Source organism: Plecotus auritus, assembly GCF_963455305.1.
Source record: "Plecotus auritus genome assembly, chromosome: 3".
NCBI lineage: Eukaryota > Metazoa > Chordata > Mammalia > Chiroptera > Vespertilionidae > Plecotus > Plecotus auritus.
In genome coordinates this window covers 20,485,406-20,511,455 of record NC_137772.1, presented here as the reverse complement: position 1 = coordinate 20,511,455, position 26,050 = coordinate 20,485,406, and the positions used below count along the sequence as shown (strand labels likewise).

Genomic DNA, 26,050 nt, shown 5'->3' with positions numbered 1-26,050 from the left:
TCCGCAGCATAAAGCAGAAAAAGCTCAAAGAGTTTCATGGAGACAGCACTCTCTTGAAGACAAACGTGATAACAGCTCACTTGGAGGAAACTCTACTATTGAAACAAGCACTTGGAGATTTATGGTGTATTCTGGATAGGCAGGAGCAATTGTCAAGAGAGGACAGACTCTATTACAAATACTAAGTGATTCCCAAGCAGTTAGCAAGCAGTTCCCTCCCCTTCATATCCTAAAGCACATTACTTTTTGCTTTAATAATACTTAGGCATTAGTAATGCCGGAAACACCTGGAGTTGATTTTAACACTACTTTGCTAGCCCAGGGTATAGTCCAAATCTTGTCAGGCTAAATCTCACCCTTGACCTGCCAAACATGAATACCAGAGTCCAGTCCCTTCCTCAAGTCCCGCAGCTGCTATTCTCCGCCCCCCACTCTGCCTTCATAAACATCACAGTTACTTCTCTGCCCAGAACTCAAACTGCAGCGCGAGCACACATGGCCAATTCGAGTTGAAAAAAAATATTTCTTCAACTGAAACTCAAAAGCAAAGATGCCTGTGTTTACTCCTGCTAACTCTCCATCTATGCAATACACATGCCTCAAGAACTGTATAGGGCACTTCATTGGGGATGGCCTGAAGCAGTCCCTGCTGGAGTGTAGAATTAGAGACTTCAGAATGCCACAGCAATAAAAAAAAAAAAAAAAATAGCTTCTTAAAAAGAAGTGAGGACACATGATGTTTTTAAGTCCCAGGGGAGGCAGAAAGTGATGCTCCAGTCCTACACATGTAAACATCCAGTGGCACCAGGGGATGGACTACCAGGCTCTCCTGCTGTGGGCCCTGGGTCAAGTCACCTAACCTTTCATTGTTTTTCTCTTGAAGACTAAGCATTGGACTATATCAGAAAGATTTTTTAAAAATATGTTTTATTGCTTTTTAGAGAGACAAAAAGGTAGAAGGTTAGAGAGAGAGAAACATCATGAAGGAGGAACATCATTGATCAGGTGCCTCCAGTATGCCCCCAGCTAGGGATCCAAGTCCACAACTGGGTCATGTGCTCTGACCTGGAATCTAACCGTGACCTCCTGGTTCATGGATTGACGCTCAATCACTGAGCCAGGCCAAAAGGGTTTTTTAAATCTGATTCTTTGAGCATTGACAAAGTCTTGCCCCTTCTTTCATAAACTTGACAGTAACCACAGTAGTTACATTCACTGAGATTTACACCTTGAGTATATCTTGAGCCACATTTTCCCCTTATTTCACTGAGATTTTCAGGATTGACCTTTTGAAGGTCATCCCTACCTCAAAAGCCCATCCCTACCTCCACTTGAGGCATTTTGTAAAGCTGTCCTTAACTCAAAACCAGACAATTCACCATCAAGACATTACCTTCTGAAATCCCTAACATGGGTACTATTTAGGTAAATAAATCTCTCGTGAGGTATTAATATTGCTGTAAATTTTGTTTCTTACTAATTAATGACTTCCTCATTCAGCAGTGGAGGGCCCATTTTTCTCAATAACCCTCTGCTGCAAACAACTGAAAATGCTGAATTAAATATAATAAACCTCACCTTAAGGGGATGTAACAAAACAGGAAACTTACAGGACAAATTCTGAGCAAAATCTTGAACCCAGAAACCTAAGTGAATTACCTGAACAGTAAAACTACCTTTCCTTTAAGGGCATTTGCCCGTCTTGAGGAAGGAAGCAGAAGTCAAGGTCTTAGGGGCTGTCTGAATAGGGGATTCTTATAGTATATATTCTGCATATTAAGCTGGGCCTCCAAATGGCTATACCTACAGAGAACCCCCCAAGAGCTATACCCACAGGTAACCAAAACAAAACCAATCCTCCTCCAACCCCAGTGAACTAGGAACATTGTCTTGACCCTGAGGGAAGCAGGAAAGGAAAGATGAGGCTAAAAACAGGCTCTTAAACCCCCAGTAGGAAGAGTGACAGGCCTTTAAACCTTAGGCCATGAACTTGGTAGGGTCTGAGCTAGCCAGCGGGAATAAACACAAACCCTCCTGACAAGCAGTTATGTACTTTTATTTGTCTTGAGAAATGCCACAGATTTTTCCTAAGCAAGAACCAGCAAAGAGTCAGAGACAATTAAATGCAACAAAGAAGATTTGGAAAGGGACATAATAAAGTTTAGAAATGAAAAACAAAAACAAAAACACAAATATATCCCACAAGAATTACATAAAAAGTTAATGGATGGTCTTAGCAGCAGAATGTACACAGCAGAAGAGACAATGAGTGAAGTGGAAGACAGATCAGAAGAAATGTAGCAGCAAAGTGAGACAAGTGATGAGAACTTTGAAAGAGAGGCAAAGAGAACCGGTGATTAGAGTGAGAAGGTCCAATGTACCTTTAATTAAAGTTCCAGAAGGAGGAGAGAGAATGGGATAGAGGAAATAGGACAGAAGAGATATGCGTGAGAATTTCCCAGAATAAAGCTTATATATAGATTCAAGAAGCCCAAATGAATCCTAGGCAGGATTAATATAAAGGAATACACACCTAAATACATCATAGTGAAACTGGAAAAGAAAAAAAAGAGAGACAAAATCTTAAAAGCATCAGAGAAGAAAGGCAGATTATCTTCAAAAGAGCAGCAGAATGACAACTAACTTCTCAACAGCTCTGGACTGATCCAAGTGCACTGACAACTAGCTGCCTCTTGGTTTTAGACCCACCTCTATATTTTACCTAATACTATAATTGCATGCTCATTAAGCCCTTTCTCTGAACTCTTTCTCAAGGTAATGGGAACAAAGAGGATGTAAATTTCTGAAAATAATTCTGAAACATTTGACAGCTTTTAGCTTTATTACCCAATAACGTGGTAAAGCCACTGTGCTAGAAATAATGGTGCTTGGCTTATAAGTTTTGTCTGACTTAAAATCTTCCCACCAATCAATTAAAATACCTTCCTGGAACCATGCCACAAAGAAAGAGAAGAATAAGTGGAATTGATTCATTCCTGGTAATAAATGGGCCTCTAGATGATATATGTAAATGCATCCCTAGGCCACTGGTGAGATGCTTGCTCAATTTTTTTGCCTTTCAGATTAAATTTTTGAGAAATAAAGTTTTCCTTTCATACACTTCTCAGATCTTTGATTTGTACTTTATAACTTATTAATAAAACTTTAATTATGATTATGAAGTACAAGAAAAAAGCATTTTATGTTTCTATGTGTGTCTGGGTGTGTTGATGTTAAAAGGCAATCAGAGTGATTTATCATACATGCTCACAATAACAGTCACAGCAGCTTAACCCACTCCACCTAAAGAGCAGTCTTCTGCTTTTTTAATAAAATGCTTGCTTTATGAAAAGGAAGATAAATAAATGTGGGAACCTCAGTAATGCAAAGTTTATGAAAGATCATTTCAAAACAGCTTGATGAAAATTCAGAGTTACTACAGGGGAAAAAATGTGGTAGCATAAATTAATATGATTATCTTTCCATTAAGATGATCAATAAGGTTTTTAAAAACACTTCCTGAGAATTTCAGTGCAGGGAATCTTTTCTGGAAAATGCACAGGGACTACACTAAAAAATTAAAGGAAATATGCTATATAGAAATTAAGGCTAGAGAAGAACCAAAATGAAATCTCGAGAAAATAAACCACTGAGAAAAATATTATACAATTTTAATGTTTTAAAGCATATATGCTGAGAAGTTCTTGAAGGCTCAGTCTAGTCTGTTTTTACTGCTTCACACACTTCTGGTCCTGTGTGGAGGTTAAATCCCCTAACTCTAAGTGTATCATATGCTTTTAAGGAACAACTAAATTGAGTGTATCTGAGAGCTCACAATTCACAGCCAGTATCCATTTTCTAGTGGGAATTTCGCATAGAAGACATTTGTATTGGTAATTTAGAAATATATTTATTATCATGTTCTACATTTTCACTTAATAATTCACATGTCTAAACAAATCTTCTAGATGTTTGCCAAGATCAAGTAGTCACATGACTAGTTTAGCCATCAAAAACTATTCTATAGAAGATAAACTGTTTCCTACATAAAGCCCATCTGTCATTTGCCTGGACCTTCCGTGGCTATTGTTTTCCAAATACCTGAGGATTTATGAAAAGTCGTTCATTGCTCAAGCCTCTGAGTGAAAACGTCCCATGAATGCCATACACAGGACTTTACAGGACAGCCTTGCGGGGACCACATAATAAAATGCAGCCTTTTAATCACAGTTTTATTTTACATCTGAAGTTTTTACACCTCATCTAAATCAACCTTCTTAATTACTAGGGAGGGATATAAAGCCCAGACGTTTTAAATAATGGCCATAACCATATGAGTATTAGCGCTACCCTCTCTCTGGACTGGACAGGGCCCTTTCCACACCAACACACTGGTGCTTCTTCTCTTGGCTCCTGATTCCTTCTTCCTCCCAAGAGATGACTGTGTATCATAGACTTTTACAGGCTCAAACACACACACACACACGTTGGGTTTTCACTCTCTAGCCCTCCCAACTCCGGCCCAGGATCACTCCCTGGTTGCAATCCTGAATAGCCCTTGGATCCCTGACTGGCTGGGAATCAGCAGTTGTCTATCCTCGCAGCTCCTTGGATGGGGTCCAAAGGAAGTCTTCGGTCCCTTTCTAGTCACTACTTAAGCCCTTCATTAATGGGTCCAGTTGAATAGGAATCAGCAAACTCTGTGAGCTTCTACCACCCTCAAAGGAGCTGTGTTTTCCTCAAGGCAAAGCTCCTCCCTGCGGTGTCTTTCTCCTGGGAAGCTCCGGTTCAGAGGTTCCAGGTAACCTTCAGGATACTGCATGAGGCCCAGACAAAAGCCACAATGTGTCCAGTCTTGGGACCTTCCTTTCTTTCAGTAAGCTAGCAAAATCCTACAAAAAAGGTCTGAACTAAGCAATAACCCTATGCTGGGGTATAACAACTACATCGCTCATTCCTCCTACTTCCCTCCCCGCCCCACCCAAAAAAAGGATAAAATAATAAAATATAAATAAATCTCCTAATGCCAATGGAGCTACCACTCTAGAAAAGTAATAATGGATGAGGAGAACTTTGACCCCTAGGTCTCTGGGTCAGAGATAATTCAGGTTGTTAGTGATAAAATGTCACCGCGATCAGTGATGGGTCAGTGGCTTACAGATGCAAGTGAGTGACTTGGTGGTCTTAGAGCAGCTGTCCAGCCACAGTGTTCACAATCTTTTGCAAGCACATTATTTTTCTACAAAGAACATCCAGAGAGCCCAGATATTTTTCTTGTCGTTAGGGCCTCTTGCATTAAAGTAACAGTGTGAATAACAATGCAGAGCACCCAAACAGCTAAACCCATACCATAAATGGATTTTTTCTCTCCCTCCCTCCCTCCCTCCCTCTCTCTCTCTCTCTCTCTCTCTCTCTCTCTCTCTCTCTCTCTCTCTCACACACACACACACACACACACAAACACACACACACACACATTACCTTCCTCTTCTATGTTATGACATTCAGTATTTATTGAACCCACTTGTGTATAAGACACTGTAACAAGAAACAAATAAATAGAAGGTTTGGCTGATTTAAATGTACTGCAACCCTCAAAATAATTAAAATCGTATCACAGATGTACGCCGAGTTGCTATTTGATGGAACAGAAATACATCTCTTACTTGGAAGCATAATAACACCCTAAGCACTATAAAAGCTGAATTCGCATACAGCACCAATCTTAGATTTAAAAGTTGTATCTTTTAAAACACAGTAATTAAAATCCCTACCCTGAAATCAATGTGCCTGGGTTCTAGTGCCGGCACTGGTGCTCTTGCTGGACCTTACAGTTTTCTTCATCTAAAAGATGTTATTCAAGCACATGGACTCAGGTAACCTTTTCCATTCTAAGATTTTATGATTTTTCCCAGGACTACTATAGTTGTAGTTAAGAACTGCCTTTTTAGGCAGTACTAATATTGTTTATGATTATTTCATTGCTTACCAGAAACAGTTGCTATTTATTTATATAACAAAAACTCTTAACATGGCAAACATTATGTTCCAGGCAATGGTCTAAGTATTTACAAATATTAACTCCTGAAACAGCATCAACATAATTAGTTTCTTAACTGCCTCTATATACTTAAGAGAAAATGTAACAAAAACATTTTAGGATAAGCAAGAATTGCAGATTAAGCAAACCTCTAATTCTTATTCATTAGCCTAAATAATGAAACAGATTATTACTTACTGAGAGCTTTAAGATAAACTGGGCAAATTTAAACCAGAAAAATAATGAATTCAGTTTAGGAACAAATCCACAAATCACCGGTACTGGTGATTTGCATGCATATTGCAATTATGATAGTAATATAATAACTAAATAACAACTGATAGTGACATAATAACCAAACTGCCACCCATAAATCCCCACAACTCATTGTTTTAAGCAAATTAAAAATACTCCCTCATTCATTCAATCATTCAGCAGGTTCTTAAGAGTAAGAACTAGCCCTGGCCTGTGTTTCTCAGTGGTTAGAGCGTAGGCCCACTTTGGTATACGGGTTTGATTCCTGGTCAAGGACATGTTTGGGCTGCAGGTTCGATCCCCAGCCCCGGTCAGGCACAGGCAGGAGGCAACCAATGGATGTGTCTCTCTCACATTGGTGTTTCTCTCTCTCTTTCTCCTCCTCCCTCCTCCTCCCTCTTCCTCCTTCTCTTAAAAAAAAATCAAATGGAAAAAATATCCTCAGGTGAGGATTAACAAAAATAAATAAATAAATAAAAATTTAAAAAAAACAACAACTATGTTCCTAGCACTGTGCTGGCCCCTGGTGATAGAATAATGCACAAGACAGACACGACCTTGTGGAATTTACAGTGTGAAGATGTGAAATGCTAAAATGTGCACCTATAACCACTCAATTAAAAATCCCTCTGGGTGAGGACAAAATTAAAATGCAGAAATAAAAACCTAAAATGCTCAAAATAGAACTGAGATCATTTTGGCTTCTGCCCTACAAACAAAAAACAAAACCAAGATAAATTATAAATACATAAAATATTCAAAGTATATTTTTTGTGTGATAGAATATAGAAAGTTAGCTACTTATTTATTCACATTTGTTGACATTCTTACAGTTTAATGTCTCAGCATTTGTACCAACTCCTGAAATATTATAAAACTAGCAATCACAAAAATAATCCTATAAAAAGTAAACCTACTTCTCCATTTTAAAGGTAGCTCTAGTCAATTTTAAATATAATTGTTTGTTAATATATTTTGAAAGTAATTGAACAGAAAGCCTGTACCCCTAGAAAACATAACCACATATTCAGGCCATGTGTAAGCTGAGTCCTCAGAACCCTGCGTATGGGTCTGAATATGCAGTCATTTCCCATTTCTTATTTCCTCGAGTGGCCAGAAATAGAGTGACTTTTTCAATGAAACCATCCGTCATTATGTAAAGAAGAGGCTTTTAGTTACAAATGTACCAGGAAACATGACAATTCCAAAGATGTCCATTATTCGCTTAATTTGTCAAGGGAGTTTTCAATAAAGCGCTGCTATATTCATAATCACAAACTAGATTCTTAGAAGTCCCAAGTAGGGAACACTTTCCATATTTTATAGTGAGTTGACATACTAATACTAGCAAAAGCCTGTGGATCTTCCAACGGGTTATTTCTCTCTGTGAGTTAATGTGAGACTTGCAGGACCACTCAGGGATGAACTAATTGTTCTCTAGATACGGTTGTGACTTATCTCGCTCAAGAGCAGCAGTGTTAGTCAGGGGTTGTGCCATCTGGCTGCTGATGAGTTTCGTGGAAACGAATCCCCAAAGGGCATCTGTGTTAAGGTCAGCAACGATTTTATAAAACATGTATCTAACGTGACAAAAGAGCACCCAGATCTGTTACAGCTGCCTCTCTCTGGAATCTTGTGGTGTCAGAGGTAGAGGGGCCTTGATGTTTTCCCAGAGAGGTACGTCTAGATGTCTAGATGCAGGTCCCCAGAAGTCAGCTGCCACTACACATCTGGCTACAGGGAGTGTTAGTCCCAGACGGGCGTGCTCAGGGCAAAGCAGGGAGCTGGTTGTGTCCTGCCTTCTCCTATGATTTCAGGAGATGGGATGAAGTAGGTCTCCCTTCAGTGGAGGGGGCAGGGAAGCACTGAAACGGGTCTTTACCCGGGAGAGTGTGACCAGTCACCAAATTCAGATGCAGGGCTTTCACTGAGCTTTTAAAGTTTGAGGAATATCTATTCTGTACTCAGTAGCAGACTGTACGTGGTAACATTTGCCCCCTGGGCAGGGTCCAATTTAGAGGCACTACTTGGTAGGAGAAGTCTCATGTAGCTCTGATCTGAGAGGACAATGAACCCGCAGAGATCTTGGTCTATGCTCTCCATTCTGTCCCTGTCATTTCTGTGAATTCCTGGGAAAAGGTAATAAATGACCTGTCTCACCTGCCTTTCTGAAGTGGATCGCAGTCCTGTTTGAAGGGGTGTAATAATATACACAACATTTAAAACTCTAATGGTACCTTCCAAGTATCAACTATACAAAATAACCAGCAACATTTTTCTTTCCTGTCAGGTGAAGGACAACTGAAAAGACACACTACAATCAACATGAGAAAAATAAAAAACAAAAAACAACCCTTAAGACAGAAGCCCCATTTCCATTCAATTTAATATATGGAAAATTATGTATTTCTATTGCCATTCAACTCAGTATTCAAATAATCGGTTTTCTCTCGACAAACCCACCAGGTTATTTCCATCATTTCTGCATGTATAACTCTTTCCCAAAATGGAAAATGGATGAGCAGTTCCCTCCCCGGGCCCTAGGGAAGGTGCCAAGTATACAACAAGGTAACCTCACTGAAACAAATTATAATCACAATCTATTTTCTGTATTTGAACTAATTTTTCTGGGGCAATATAGCAGCCTTCAATGTTTTTCTCAGAAATAGATGACACAAATTTTCAGTAGTACTATTTTAACTGTTTATAAAAAACCATTATCATGGGTTCAAGGCAAGCTCCCCTTTTTTTATTTATTTGAAAATGATTTAAATGGAGAATATAAAGGAATATTACAAGTTTAAATAATGAAATGTTGGGTTTAACACAAATACTGCCAGTCTGTTGGCAGAGAAGAGAGAATAAACCAAAAGAATATAAAAGCATATTTGACACACATACAAAAATAATGTCTGCTTAATATGCAAATGAAAAATTGTGTTAGACAATGAATTTACTATATTTCACAACTCAATTGGAGCATGTTCCAATAAAATCAATTCATAATCTACCATAATCTATCTTTGTAGCTCAGGAAATAAAATAGTAAACAAAAGTAAACAAATGATTCTCATTCATTTATTCTATAAATATCTGTATGCAAAGTCCTCTACTAGGCATTAGGTGCAATATGCCCTTGACCATTAAGACATGGAGATATGGGATAGGAAGGTTATGTCTAAAAAACTAATCGGCACTTTTTTTTTTAAATTTCTTTATTGATTTCAGAGAGGAAGAGAGAAGGAGAGAGAGATAGAAACATCAATGATGAGAGGATCATTGATTGGCTGCCTCCTGCACACCCCCCAATGGGGATCGAGCCGCAACCGAGGCATGTGCCCTTGGCCAGAATCGAACCTGGGACCATTCAGTCCGCAGGCTGACGCTCTATCCACTGAGCCAAGCCGGCTAGGGCCTGGCACATATTTTGAAAAATTAAGGGGGTGTGTGCATGTGTGTGCATGTATGTCTGTGTGTTATTTAAAATAAAACTGGACATAATCTGTTATTGTGCCAACCTGTTAACACATCATCACAAGTGTTCCTCCCTTCTTCAAAAATGAGCATATATATATATATATATATATATATATATACATATATATATATATATATATGTCCAAGTTCAAGCTAAACTTCAGGTTAAAAATTTCCAGCTGATCTCTTTATTAATGTGTTATATATTTGGCATCCAAACCTCACCAGTGATCCAAAGCTATAAATCTATTCCAAATAAATATTTGATATGCATTCTCAGCAACATGATAATTACTTACAAAGAACCGCTGTGTTTAAGACCGTGTGAAAAGAGGTATAGTGTTGATAAAGTTATCTTCTGAAACACTAAAATTCAGACAACAGACAACATTGATGGAGACATACATAGCAAGCAGATGTCATTAGATGAACAAACACTGAAAAATGTTAGATAGTATTAATATTTAAGCCCATAAAATTGATCATCTATTCCTCACTCTGTACACAGCACAATAAAAACACTAGTCCTCATAATGACCACGTGAACTACATAGTATTATTTTCCACAATGTATACACGCAGAAACTGAGGTGTGAAGAGTTTTAGTCACTGTCAGAATGGGAGGTGGTGCAGCCAGGGCTCATATCATGTCATCGGAGGACAGCGCCAGAGCCTCTCAACCACTGCTGTGATCTAATGAAAACCAGCAGTTCCCTATGTTGGAACAAACGCAACAGTCCCTAAGCCAGGCCACTGCCATTCAAGTGTCCAAGAAACCTCAACGTGGTGCTGCTGTGATGGTCGGTATTGTACCGTATTCCAATACAGGAAGTCTAATTTGGCCTGCTAGTTCAGAAAGAACAGAGCTGGTTTTTCTTCTCAGTGACAACACTAAAAAAAGGAACTTATATTTTTAAGGTGAACAGGCCAGATTTGGGAAGAAGGCAAAATACTGTTCAGTTCTAGAATGATGATAAAAGTCAGGCTATTTGTTGGTTTGGAAAAGGTTGGATCAAAAGTGTCAGGAATGAGCCCACACCCAGGAGGGCAGAATCCAAGTATGTCCTTTGTAGGAAAATCTTGTTTCATCCCATCCCCTGTGAAATACCTAGATGCAGATTCAAATGTCATCCACACTTTGTACTTCCTTCACTCCAGTAGGTTTGGAAAGAAGTAAAAATAAGCTCTTCAGCATAAATATAAGTCAAACTTAGAATCATCAGGATGATGATTTCAAACGTTCACTTGGGTTTACTGGTCAACATTAACTGAGGTCACAAATGGCCTCCATTCAAAAAAGTCTTCCTACTGTATACTCATATATTATATGAATATATTAAACAAACACAAAGTAATTCATTTAAACATCTATAGCCCTTAAAGTAGTATACCCTCATAAGTGCAAAGTAAACTCTCCAAGGCTGGGGCAAACGGTGGGAGAGAAGACAAAGGGACGGTCCACAAAAAAATTTGTTTTCATATACTCACATGTCAAGCAGAATTCAAGTGTTCTCACACTCTAGGCACAAGATCCACAACATTTATTATTCATAAGCCAACTCATGCTCAACATAATTCAAATGTTCACACAGAGGTGCACATGTTCACATGGTAGGCGCAGTGTAGGCACTGTAGTGTGTTGTGTCTAAAATGAGCTCCCTTATCCTACATCAACTAGTCTCAGAGCAAGTTACAACCCTAACTGTCCTCACATATACAGAAAGTCCAAGAAATAAGATGAGGAGAGGGGAGAAGAGACAGAAGAGACACATTCAGGGACAACTAGAAACTCTAAGTCCTGATAAAGTTAGGAATGGAAAAGAACACTCAATTCACAGAGTACATATTTCTAAACATTAAGTAGAAACATATGTATTTATCTCTATTTTTTTAAAAAAGCTCTCTTATTAGCATTAGTTTTCTTTTAAATACCTGTTGACTACCTCCTTCATTTTTTTCTTTTTGATTTTTGAATGCATTTCGTATCAGCTCACATGTATGGTTTCCTATTACTATATACAAATGAAAATTCCTAATAAATAACATACTAAACAGCTAAGATCCAAAAATCTAAGTTGTAAAACAGTAGGACTTTAAGAGAGAGAAATTTTATGCATAATTAATATTCAAATTTTGCCTTGCATTAGGTGAAATTATATTTTTTTAAAAACATAAAATGTAGGAATTTCAACTTTCAATTTTGGAGTATTTATATATAGGCATTCAGTATTCCAAACATTTCACTATATTTATAAATGTTTTTGTTCAAAAAAATCATTCTAAATTGAAATTAAGACATTTCCTTTTAAAGATTTGTCTTAGATTAATTATGGAATAGCTAAGAAGACTACCATGTCTTTTAAAAAATGCCATTTGTCTCCACAATTGTGAGATTATATGCAATAAACAGATGAGTTTCAATCACAAGCACAAATCTACATGCTTTAAAAAACTGGCTTTATCTATATTTAACCTTATCTATAAAGTAATATAGACCATTCAAAATGAGATGCGTTTTCACTTGACAATAAAATTCACACTTACTAAAACTACTAGAAAAAACTGAATTGATGTAGTACTGTGAAACTGACAATTTTTTTTCTAAGTATCAGTGCATAAAATAAAGCTAGGATTACTAACCAATCACCAATATTTCCTACTCAAATCTCTGTAATCTCTGTAGAAATACGGTGGATAAGATAAAGCATGATAACAGCTTGCTAGCATGTCCAATAAAAATAAAAATTACCTATTGTGATATAAATGTACAACTCTCTCTCTAAGGGAAAATGTTCATTGCCCTGGCTCTCTAACTTTATGCTGAATTCATTTTATATGGATATCATATGACCTGATCTATTTATTGGAAAAAAATGGCACTTGCTCAATAATTTCCTAGCTCACTTTCATTTTCTATATCACTTTAACTTCATTTAACTACCAACACTTATAAGAATTTTTTTAAGTTGTCATTATTATATTAGTTAATATAATATGCAAAGCATAGAGAGCTCAGATATTAGATTAAACTATATGACACTAACACTATTCAGTCATGTATGACCCCAAAACTTGACAATTTCATATGGTTTAACATAATAAAACATTCCCTAACTCTCACATCATTGAAATGGAAACTCAACAGCTGCCCTGAGGAGCCAGCTGCCTGCCTCCTGAAGCTGTGAAATGAAGGGCTTGGGACATTGTGGCTGAGCAAAGGCTACCGACTTCCCATCAGTAATACCTTTCTGGGGCCAAACAATGTGAACAATATTGCACTTTGAGAAGAGAATGAGAGTAATGTAATGGGAGTAACTCACAATGAAGATGACAAGTGCAGGTGGAATAAATAATGAGCAAATAATAGGGACTTCATGACAGTGTTACCATATTAGCCCATGATCCAAAAGAATTAGTCATCCAAACCCAGTTTCAAAAATGTGTAGCTCAATCAAAGTAGGGTTTTTAAGCATGCTACCCAGGGGCTGAGGATAGAGAATGAAAAAAAGAAAACAAACGTGTCAGTAAAGAACCTTTGTTCCATTTTCATGCTTGCCCATATAATGTAGCAATGCCAGAGGGAAACTTAAACGTGACTACATCTCTCTGTGGGTTCTGCCTGAACGTATTCAGAAGGCATTGCTACTGTAAGAGGCAACGGAAATGTGCTCGGTTCTCTGGGGAAAAGGTGCTGGTTACAATTAATCTCACAGATGTCCCCTAGCAAGTTGACACCTGCACCGTCCTCATCGGGATGATGTTTCAGAAGGTTGATACAGAATTCTTCAGAATTCGGGCTAGTTGGTCAAGCTGGAAAACAAACCCCTGTTGAAGCAGCTAACTCATGAAATCTGGACCCTCTTCTTCCCCAAAGGTGGCCAGAATATCGAAGTCACTTAAGAATAGAAAAAGGAGACATTCTTTGGGGAATAGCAGTGTGATGCTCTTGGAGCACCCTCTGGAGGCCAGAGCAAGGCGACACTGGGAAGAGGGAGAAAGAAATCTGATCATCTCCGGCCTTCCAGAGAATGAACTCCACGGATCTCACTTGAGTTGGACTCAAAAATACACTTGTTCAATCTTAATCGAGGTAGCATAAGAAACATGCATAATTATAGTTTAAAAAAGCAAAGTAAATCCAAGGTGTAACAAAATTCTTAAGTAATTATTTCTAAATTTAAAAAAGAAGACATGTACTGATCAGTGTTATTTTCAGCCTCCATTCTGAATTTTGGGGAGAATTTATTGCAGAGGCATCTTTTAGAAATTAAAGGAAAGGTATGTGGAAACAATATTTTCACGAATAACAACATATAAGTAAACAAAATTATACAGGGCATTTTTAATTGTCAAAGTTTTAAAGTAGTCAGCTTTGTTTATTAAGGCTGAGAATAAATTAAGCTGTATCTTTTTTTCTAACACCTTACTTTTTCTAAAGCAACAAACACTGACATCTATTGGCATTTTGGTAGCTTTCCTTTTTTTTATCTATTAAGACTTGTGCCAAGACACACACATCCAGACATGCGTAGGATTATGGTGAACCCAAAACATCACTTATTTCTTTGGGGAAATTTCATTTTATGTACCTAATAGCATATTTAGTAGATATTATTTTTAAAATTTGTGTTTTAAGCTAATACTATCTGATTTAATTTTTTGTATTTTCTGCTTGTCAAGAGAAGAGCTCTAGGATTAACTAAAATATTGGAAGTCCATTATTTACTTCTTTTTTGTATGTGTATTTTTTATTTTTCAATTAAAGTTGAGATTTTTATATTATTTTATATGTTTCAGGTGTGAAGCATAGTGGTTAGACATTGATACCCTGACAAATCTAGTACCCACTTATTTACTTATTTGAGCAAATAAAATCACCAAAATAATGACACTTGGTTTGTTTCTTCTGTTATAACAGAACACCATGAACTCTCAGTACTGTTAGAAAAGTCAAATTTAACATGTTAGTTAAAGAATGCTAATAAAACACCGATTTGGTAAGAATTACACTGCCAGAACTTTAAACACTACATATAGCTCTTCTAGTGAGGAGGGGGAGGAAAGAAAATAGGATGAAATGTGGATTTATTATATTCATTATTTTGGTTATATTTAGAAACACCTGCATTCAATTCTATGAACCTCACTGGCAATATACAGTTACACTTGATAAAAAGATAGCAAAGGGCATGTTAATACACACTTTCCTTTTCAATTGCTGCAATTTGTACTAGTCCCAAAAGAGAGCATGCATATTCTACATAATAATGTGAGGGTTAAGCATCAGCTCTTCAGTATTGCCAGAAAAGGAGTCATGTTTCAAACTATTCTCATAGCTTGAAATCTCAACATTTTTCTGCTAGAGATAAAATTATGTTGCACCTCACTCTACTTTCAATATTTAGACTGAATTCAGGACTGTTTTTATTACACATATATGCACTTCTGGTATTTGACATACTTATCCACTTTTCTCTACATTTACAGGTAGTAGATATTAATATTTATACTTACTCTCATCTAAAGCAAGCTTTGGATTATTTTTTACCATAAAAGGTAGATTTTGAAAATTATATTGAATATCTGTGCAAAGACACAGACAATTTGTTTCTAAAGTAACTTTATAAACAGAGCTAACATTTATTGGGCACTTATTACATGGCGGGCAATGTTCAGAATGCTTCTATAGATCATCTTGCTGAAGACTCATAATTTATAACTTCACGAGAATAATACTATTATCCCAATTTTACATATAAGGAAACTCGGGCACAGAGAGATTAAGCAGCTTTTTCATGACTGTCCAGATAAGGAACAGCACAAGTAGGATTTAAACTCAGGCAATCCGGCAGCAGAGCTAAGTACTAGGAGTCCTCTTGCTGCTTAATAGTGAGGCATTTTCCTTCTGAAAGGACAGGTGAATAAACACATACAGCACCTGTTATACTGCCTGGAACATGGTAAAATATTGATGAATAGTAGCCCCCTTGTTAAAAAACATAAGTGTCCAGCAAAGTGCCTGGCAATTAGGTGGTTTCTGTTCTCACATTGGCTCAATGTTTTCTGATTATATATTTTTTTCCCTCCCCATTCTCCTGTCAATATCACTTTATCACTTTGCAGATATGAGAATAACACCTCATTTTCTCCCACTCTTTTTGCTTCAAAATAATTCCTCAAAATAAATCCCACTTCATTCTGTAAATACTACTCACTGTTTTTAATAATTACATAAGGTAAGTAGTTACAAGTAACCAGGTTGAAACAGATCACTGGACATTCCTCCTGTTCTGTAAACACACGCTGCCCTGTTAGTGACAGGACACTTCATATCCAAGAATGTTTACAAGCACTTCAGCCTGAGGAGCCGCTTAGCTAACAAAACAGGTGGGTGATGTCATCTGGGGAGCCCAGAGCCCTGCTTCTGCTCATTGGGGATACTAAGTTGCTTGAATTTTCCACCACTTGTCCTCACAAATGCCTCTTCTGTCAGCAGTGAAGGGAGACCCAATAGTTCTAGAACTGGGCTAGGCTTGATAATAAGTTTGTTCCAGGCCATTGAAGAGAGAGAAAACAAAAAAGAATCCTTTGCAGTGTTTTAATGAAAGAAAAACATATCAGCCAACAGATTCCAAGGGAAGTATAGAGCCAATACAGAAAAGAAGAAAAAAACACAACTTTTGGTTTTGTAATTCAGGCTTCAAAAGGAAACGTTTGTTGAGCTGAATCAATAGCAAGAGCCTGGAGCATGGGAGGTCTGGCATCTAGGCAGCCCTGGATATTACAGGGCCCTGGTTCATGGATCCATGCTGCAAAGCCCAGAATGATGCTGAGGTTGCTTATTTTGAGAAAAGAAGAGGAATTAATGGCTCCAAGGGCTTGGGACCTATAAGAGCCATTATTATGGAATAGATAATTCCGTTGTTGAACATCTACAGCCCTAACAGTGCGTGATTTAATATTCAGTTAATTATATAAAAATTATATAAAAACTAGAGGCCCGGTGCATGAAATTCGTGCACTGGTAGGGTCCCTAGGCCTCTCCAGCGATCAGGCCCAATCGGGGCCTTCTGGCTGCTGGCCGGGGCCTTCCTTCATTCCGCACCACCCCCTGGAGGCCAGTGCACGTCATAGCGAGTGATCGGTCTCCCGGTCAAACTCCCATAGGGACAAATTGCATATTAAGCTTTTATATATATAGATGTGGATGCTATGAAACATAGCCACATATGTATTACATATCAGTCACACATGGCGCATATAAGTTAAAGAAGCCTTTTTCTCCTGAAGATTTCTGTCCATCGGATGTGTTTATGCCTCTGCCTGTGATACAGCACACAGCGGGGCTGAGAGGCTGAGTTCTCTCAGCATTATATCCACCGCCCCCCTCCCCCCCCCCCCAATCTCTGAATGTCGTGAGGTTCTCTTATAGCATCCAAAGAAAGGCCTGGCTATTGCATGTGAATCATGACACAAGTTTCAGTGGCTGTTTTTAGAAAGGGGTGAAATTTGGGATTGAAGGGCACTAGTATAGGAGCCATTTGAGAGGTGGTGTCCTCGTAAGTCCTAATTTGGGCCAACCAGTGAGCCCAAATTAGGACTTATTTTATCACTTTGCAGATATGAGAATAATACCTCATTTTAGTTAGGGCATCTAAAGGCCCTTCCTTTGAGGATGGCTGAGACTAAAGTGTGAAAAAAAAAAGGTTGAAAAAAGTGTGTGTTTTCCCCATAAACCAGAATGGCTATCAGGTATTCATACTCCTAAAATAAGGAAAGGTACACTGGTACCTACCATTATAGGGAAAATGACAAGAAGGAGAGAGACACTGATTTCAAAGCAACACTATTTAATGCCCTGTGCTTTTAGATAATGCTAGTTTCAAGTTGACCTCTTTTTGCATCAAGGAATAAATATTTGCATCAAAGAATGGAATGTCATTTATTCTATTTATATGGCTTAACAAGCATAAGCTGCTCTGGATGGGGTAAAAGTTTCCTCTCCATAGAAAACCACTACCTGATGGGAAGAGAAACAAATATACTAAAAACCAATCTAGAGACAAGTTCACCCCGATTTTTTTTTTTTCAGTAAGACAGAGAAAATTTCAGTGAAAGAGAATGCCAATCCATCTAGTTTAGAGGGAATCACAGTTGTGGGGCTGGAAAGCAGAGCAAGAGCCACCAAGGAAGCTCTTGAACCCGTGTCAAAGCAGGTAGATTAGATGTGCAGGGCACAGAAACACCTGCTTGCTCTTAAGTCTCTCCCCCACGGAACTATCTGCTTATCCACAATGCCTGTGTTAAGGCACTGCTGCAATGAACCCTTAACAAAATGCTAGCCTGCTACTTGAAAGGGATGCTGCTTTAAAACATTGCCCCATCCTTAATTCTTCAGACCACCTACAGAGGACCATAGAAACTTCTGAAAGCATAGTATTCACAGGCAAGACAGAGGACACCTAAAGGGCCCTACAAAAAACTCTTCACAACTTTACAGTTTGAGTTACGTCTAAGACCTCTGTAATTCACTATGATGGCCTTTGAAAGGGCAGTAGAGAAAGTCACAGAGACGTTGCTAATCCAGCTCCTCATCCCATACCTTGTTGAATGAAATACTATATGGTATCTCCAAACATAGGATAACAGTGAGGAAATTTCAGTACACCCTCATTAAGTCTAATGAAAGGTAATTAAGGTGAATCTGATCAGTAGTGTCTTATTATAGAAGCATGCACAGAAATGGTCAGTAGCCAAACAATTACTCTCTGTTCAATTTCTGTTTTGCTCAAAACCTGCTTAAGGTCTTTGCCAACATGCCAGGTTCTGAAATGCTATGGGTGATGCCAATGTGAAGACGAGGCAATTTTGTCTTCCTCCTGCAAGGAACAGGCAAGCACGTCTTCTTATCTTCTTCAGCCACAGCATTACCAAGGGCTATTCAATTAATTCTTCAGAAGTACTGTATAAAAAGTGTTGGGGGATGCTCTATGTGACTTATGGCAGTAAAAAAAAAAAAAAAAGGTAGCCTTTATATTTGCCCCCTTCCTCTTTTTTAAGCATCTTTTTCACTCAATCACTCATAAACAACTATTTATTTGGGAAGCCTCCCCTGCCCAAGACAATATCTAAAGCATCAGCTCCTATTAGGGAAATCTAAGGTGAAACTGTCATTCATGTCCCTGTTGATTATCAAATACAAGATTGGTCTCTAGGAAGCCTCAACTGTCATTTCATTCTATTATATAAACAGTAAACAGCTGGGTTCAAAAATTCAGGTAAGCTTTTGATTTGGGCATCTCTTGGGACATAAATGGACCTTATGTTTATTTATCAAGGAGTTCCTCAAAACTAGAACTAAGCCGAAAGTTTGAGAACTTATTTGGAACAAACCTGATTCCTGCAACCGGGCTAGATTTTATCTGCTTTACTGACCTCTAGAAATCCCTCTTAGTTGATCGGAGTTCCAATCCCGCAGGAATGAATCAGGAGGCAGGAACGCACACAACCGAGACCCTACACCTCCCACCCCTCTGCCCCAAATACCTAAACTCAACCTCTCAAGGGGCCTCTCTCTGAACGGGTTCTTCCCAGCCAGGCACACGGCCGGGAGAACCGTTCCTGCTTCTCTCGCTAGAGGGCAGACGGGGCCCGTGCAAAGCCCTCCAGGCTCGGACACGCGCGCACCAGCCTCCGCTCCAGCGCTCCAGGTCCCGCTCCGGGCTCGGCACGGCTAAGGCGCTGGTAAAAGGGCGTACCTGGGAGCGCTGTCCATCCCGGACCCTTGGAGAGCGCGACCCCGGGCTGCCACCCCTAGCCTCGCGCGCTGGGTGCGGGCGCCCAGGTAGGGCTGGGCGTCCAGGTAAGGGGCGGCGCCATGGAAGGAGAGAACCGCCCCGCTCGGCGAACGCCCGGGAGCTGGGCCAGGCGCCCCGAGCGCAGGGCGCGGGCGGGGGCGAGGGAAAAGCGAAGGCACCGGAGGAGGAGGAGAAGGAGGAGAAGGAAGAGAAGGAAGAGGAGGAAAAGGAGGATCGCGGAGCCCTCGTGCGGCGTACTCACCTGAGCTCGAGCCGCCCGCCGCGGGCGCGGGCTTCTTGCCGGAGCCTCGGTCCTTCTTCTTGCCCTTCCCCTTGCCTCTGCCTTCTTTGCGCTCGGACATCTCGCCAGAAAAGTGCACGCTCTAGGAGGAAGGCTGCGGACGACGACGATGCGCGACAAGTTTGGTCCGAGGGCTTGGATCGGGTTTGGGAAAAGTTTGTCCCTCGAGGGTAGAGCGACCGGGCTGCGGCGCTCGCGCAGCGCAGAGAGCGTCTCCTGTCGCTTCGGGGAGCAGCGCGACGCGGCGTGCGGTCCAGGCCACCTGGGACTGGCGATCGCGCAGTCAGGCGGTCTCCCTGGCTCTCGGGGCTGCTCCTGTCGCCTGGGAAGTCCGCGGTTCTCGCCGCACTGGGTCCCGCTGCTGTCGGCTCCTGTCCTGGCCTCTATCCGGCGTGCTTGCAGCCCGAAGGGGAAAGGGTTCAGTGTCCTGCCCGCGCTCCCATGCCCAGGCAGCCACCGCTCTGCTACTGCCCTCCGCGCGAGCCCGGAGTTCCAACAAGTTTTGGGGAACTCCTCGCCGGCTCTTTTTCAATTGCCCCACAGCCACCCACCTCCCGCCCGCAGGTTGGAGGCTGGCGCCTCCTTCTCACCCTCCCCTTCCCGCGCCCCCTCCCTCTTCCCTACCACACCCCCACCCCGAGGCGCGGACACGCCACCGGGAGGAGCCTGGGCTCGGCGTTCCCGGGCGCAGCCCCTTTCTCTCCACGAGCCCGGCGGGGCCAGCGGGCGGGGGGCGGCCACGCGCCCCGCGGCTGCAGGGAACTCCCGATAGGGGTCGCTGGAACCTGCGCGGAGAAGCCGCAGCCGCCGCTGCCGCCGCCGCGGGAAGCGAACCGAGCGGCCCTGGGAGATAGAAGGACCCAGCGGCTCACGCTCCTCGCTCTCCTGAGCCAGGCAGCGCTCAGAAGAGTTGATAAGTCCCCTTTTATGCAGAGAAATGTTGGAGACAAAAGTTTGCAACTCTAACACCTGTCCCCCAAATTAAGGCTCAGGAGCCCCTGGGAAGGAGAGGAGTGTTTGTTGTCTTCCCAGGAGAGTCTGAGGTTCATTCCTTTCTTACTTTAGTGAGTTACACGCACGTAGGGCCAAGATAACCCCGGGTGGAAGGGAGTTTGCGTGTAAGACAGTCCTGGGTACACAGGAAGGGCGCTCAGTGAACCTTAAAGCTGGTCAGATCGCACCTTCTTCATAGATCTGCTATTGAATGTGTGTGTACGCTCGCGTGTGCCCGCCTTTCTTCATGGTTTTAACAACGTGCCTGTTAAACCTCGTCTGCTTTTCCTAAAATAAATAATAATAACCTGACCTCTTCAAAGGGGTGTCCTATGCTAACTCTCACTACAACTTAATTTCAAATGAACTGCAAACCCCTGGTTAAAAGGCGATCAACAGTTAAATGTCTGCACTACCTGCGCGTCACTCAGCTGAGATGAGTGAGCGAGCAGGGAGGGAGAGTGGAGAGCAGCACAGGAGCTCTGTAATTCCTTAATGCTAGCTCTCTCTGACTCCCGCTTCCTCGGGACTGCGGGGCGAAGCCTGCTTCCCCGTCCCTTGTCCTCCCTCTGGTGGAGAATTCCAAAGAGCAGTGAGATCAAAAAAAAAAAAAAACGTTCGCAGCCAGCTGCAAAGGACAAAAGTTAAAGGTCAGAGTGACCTGCACCACAGAATGATCCAGAATCATGTCAAGAGAACATTCTCATAGCTATATCACAGCTGTGATATATGTAACTTCAAATGTTAATTGACAGGGATAGATGTGTGTTGTGGTCAGGAAGAGGTGAGCATGAACAATGCATACATGAAATTAAGGTATTCCACTTTAATAGTGACTTGCTCCTGATTTTCCATTCTGTGGGGTTAATGCTAACTGAACCATTACCTACATACAGCCTTCTAGGTATATTTTTGAATTGCCACGATTTAAATAAAGATGAAATCCGAGGTGCCTCCTTGTATGTGAGAAGGAAGGGGGGGCAAAAATATTCATTTTGAAACTGTCCTAAAATAAGAATAATTTTATTCTCATTTAATTTGCATTATAATAAGAACCAGACTGTTTGGGAGGCTTTAATTGTTAAAAGATGTCTGATCAGTATTGCCATCATTATTTTTGAAAAAGTTTGATATTCAAATGTTTTCTGATAGCCTTTCAACAAAAATATACATTTTACTGAGCTATGGAAAAAACAGCAAAATCAGGGAAAAGATTATGACTATATCTGAATACCATTATATATAATATTCCACAAATTCCAATGTCAAAGGGAGCCCAATGTTGGCTGAAATAACTCTGCTTTCCCAGGAGGGGACACTGCTCAACAAGCAGGAAACAGCAAAATTCAGAAAAGGGGAGTCCTTTCCAAAAGGGTACTTCATCACCAGGATGTAAGGGCTTAATACAAAATAGCTACATGTTATCAAATATATCATTATCATTTAAAATTGAAAGATATAAAGGAAACCATACTTTGGAGTCTATAAAAAGTTTCAGATTTTACCAAAAAGCAGGAAGCCAGGGGTAAAACCCAGAGCTATGGAAATACTATAATTCAGTCACTTTTGTATCTGGATGTTTTATTTCACGAAACAGCCTATTAATTCCTATTGCAGTCATTTTTTCGGTGAGGTAAGTGGAAAATCCCTCAATTTTGTGATAATTTTCCATTGGAACAAATCTGTAGTAGTAGATGACAGTTTTCCCAAACCAAGCACAAATGACTTACAGAAAAGTTTGCTGATATGTGCTACCTTTATAATAAAACATGGCAACCACTAAGCAATGTCAGGGATCCCATGGAAAAGCTCAGGCCTGGGGAATGAACAGATATGAAGAGAAGAAGATGGATATAAATAAGCATTCAATAATTGTCTTTCCTTGGTTTGATGTGATGGGGAAGAAAGAGGACAAAAAGCACAATGATAAATGTTGAAGAAACTTTAAAGAACAGTGATGAAGCAGCAGTTGGATGACAAGGTTGCTTCCTGGGACTTTGTTCAGATTCTGGAGTCATATTTTAATTGCCAGTTGCCACTGACTTGTCAGGAAATTGATGGCAAAATCCAAAATTTTTTTTTTCTACCAATACATTACTTATAAGTCTTTATCCTTTATGTTACCTCATGTTAATTTTTTCAGTAGCTTATCTTATTACATTATTTATGACTAGCTAAAAGATTAACCAAATAAAAGTCCATTACTTTGATAGTTAAAATATTTGTGATTGTTCAAGAATTTGAGATTGTTCTTATTAAATTATTCATCTCTGTGGTTGGGAAGTGGCAAATGAATTTTCAAATGCACACCTTGGAAATGATTAGAAGAAGAGATGGAGAAAGGAGGAAAATATTTTTCTTTTTTTGAAAATAAAAATATTAACCTCAATTGTCTAGTTTAGGAAGGATGATATATTTTCATTTTATAATGTTATGAATTTGTTGTGTACTACTCAACTCTTACAGTGTGTATCATAGAGAGTGTGTAACATACATCAAGTTGTCAACAATGTCAACTCCTGAAAAACAGAGTGGAGATTTATAAATAAGCAGTTTGAGAAATAAAGACAAAATGGGTATCTTACATTAAAGAACAGCTTAAAATAAGTGCAGTCGTGCGCCATAACATTTTTTTGTTGGCTAGGCCTAACTTTTAGAAGCATCCTCAAAATCTACAAAGTTGACCATTTCTGAAGATACTCCAAGAAAATTTTATAAAGAAAATGAGAGAACATTAACATGGGAAGATAAATTCCATTTTTGCAAAATACTGTGCACTTTAACAAAAATGAGACTTCAATCTACAATTCTGCAAGTAGATGCTTTTAACTTTTAAAATGAAGTAATTTAAGATAATGTACATAAAGATTACATTTTTTAAAACTTTGCAACAAAGTTGGCATTAATAAAGATGCATGAATGCAAGAGAAGATCTCACTCAGCAGCCAGCTCCAAACAACCACTAAATGTGCTTGGCTCATTCATTCATTCACCAAGCAGTTACCAAAATAAGTGTGAGACAGCAGAGAAACAAACAAGCAAGAATCACCCCTATTCTCATGAAGCTAAGTATTATGAGAAAGCTAGAAAAACAAATTAATTATTATACTACAAATGCAACGCAGCGACAGATAAGTTCTCCAGGGACTGAAGCTCATAAAATTTGGGAGATGTTCTTAAAGGAAAAGAACACAAAATTAAAAATGCAAATTTGAGTCCAAGAACATTAAAGGGGGCCCTTGGATGTGAGAGGCCCTGAAGAGTAGGCTTTATAGCTTTACTGTAAATTCACCTCTAGTGGTTCGAAGCATAGTCCACCATCTGCACAATTATAATCATGATAAAGCACAATTCTATACTATCTTAGAGATTAGATGATACTATCACTATAAATAGGAGACATTAACAAGCAATACAAAAAATACACACAAACCTGAAACAAGCAAAGAATATCTATCATGTGAGGAAAATGAGATGCATTTGAGCCTTAAGAATTCACAGATTAGCAATTGTTCTTTATGTTTAGACTCTTAGAACCAACATGCAAGATGATTTTGTTCAACAAAGGGCTTCTGACCAACAATATGCTCTGGCAAAACTGGAAATGGTGTCCTCCATTACACTTGGCAAATATTTAACAGAATTACTAATTAACCATATTCTGTCTGCTATGAAGTCAGGTTGAGAACAAAATCGTGAGTTTAGAATCCTAAGATAAATATTAAAAAGGTAATGTTCAAACCACATTAAAATGAAATCTGTTTGTTTTTCTGCTTGTTTGTGTGATTTTTAAAAATTATTACTCACTGCCCCGGCTGGCATGGCTCAGTGGTTGAGCATCGACCTATGAACCAGGAGGTCATGGTTCAATTTCTGGTCAGGACCCATGACCAGGTTGGCATTCAGGAGGCAGCCAATCAAGGATTCTCTCTCATCATTGATGTTTCTATCTCTTCCTCTCCCTCCTCTCTGAAATCAATAAAAACATATATAAAAATAAAAACTACTATATGACAATGATTACTGTTATTTTCTGTTATTTATCATTATTATTATTCTCATAATTGTAGGGATACAGCACAGATTAAAAATGGATTTAATAGTTGAAGATTAGTGCCTCATTTCTTTTTATTAATTATATTTTACAAATAGAGCCAGTATCATAAGTCTCTTCTGTAATAAGGTGAAGCTATAAGACTTAATAGTTTTTGAAACATTTTAAGGAGAACACAATCTCATGCAACTTTTTGATTTCACTTCCTCACCCTCACTGTAATTATTTATTGTTTTCTTCCCTAATCTCTTTACAACATGCACTTAATTGAGATGTGTATGTGATGCAAGCACCTCAAATTTAAATGTACATATATAATGCACATACACAGACATGCATGTGTGTATACAACTATGCTTATTTGTATGTGCATGTACACATATATGTGTGTTGGTATATACTTAGTGTTTCTGTTTCCTCTATTGGAAATGAGAAGCATTGTATTTGAATGTGAGCCTATAAAAGGCAGAGATTATTTATCCTGCCTTATCCACCTCTTTTACACTGCTAGCCATTAGAATTCCCAGCACCACTTTGCATCTAGTAATCACTAGTTTTGCAAAGAAAGAATTTAAGTGGAATTGGAGGAATATCAAAATCCTGGATCTAATAGTACCATTTTCTATCAATCAGTTACTAATCACCTACTCTGATAATAATTGACACCTTTTCTATATCCAACTCATCTCGAGTCCTGTCTTTTCATGTCAGTAATCTTTTATCCATCTAAACTAGGGGCCCAGTGCATGAATTCATGCGCCTTGAAAGGAATTGTGGGCCGTGAAGCTGCAGTGGGCACAGGGGTGGGTCTCAGCCCATCCTCTATCCCCCCACCTGGCCCCTCCTGCCATGGCCCCCGGACCCCTGTCTGCTGGCAGCCCCGCTCCTGCACCTGCCGCTCCCACGCACTGACGGCGCCAGCCCCACTCACACCCACTGCTGGAGCTGGCCCCAATTGCTCTGCACCGTCAGTGGGTGCGAGCGGCAGCTGCTGCCCCGATCGCCCCTCAGGAGCAGGGGGAGGTGGAGAAGCCCTCAGGGGTGATCAAGGCCAGCAGCCGCTGCTCGCACCCGCTGATGGTGCTGACGGTGCTGAGCAATTGGGGCTGGCAGTGGGTGCGAGTGGCAGCTCC

The 26,050-nt window shown here is 39.9% G+C and overlaps 1 protein-coding gene across 3 annotated transcripts in view; it reads right to left on the bottom strand.

Annotated features, from left to right (window-relative positions):
• LOC308245077 (pro-neuregulin-1, membrane-bound isoform) overlaps positions 1–20,462 on the bottom strand; it is a gene marked incomplete at its 3' end in the record, with an annotated part of 208,306 nt that extends 187,844 nt beyond the window's left edge. For all 3 annotated transcript variants that reach the window (XM_080661781.1, XM_080661782.1, XM_080661787.1), the window contains exon 1: positions 19,832–20,462. In XM_080661781.1, coding sequence (XP_080517907.1) covers positions 19,832–19,931 — 100 coding nt within the window. In that variant the 5' untranslated portion in view covers positions 19,932–20,462. The remainder of the gene's footprint in view (positions 1–19,831) is intronic.
• Positions 20,463–26,050: the final 5,588 nt, after the last annotated feature.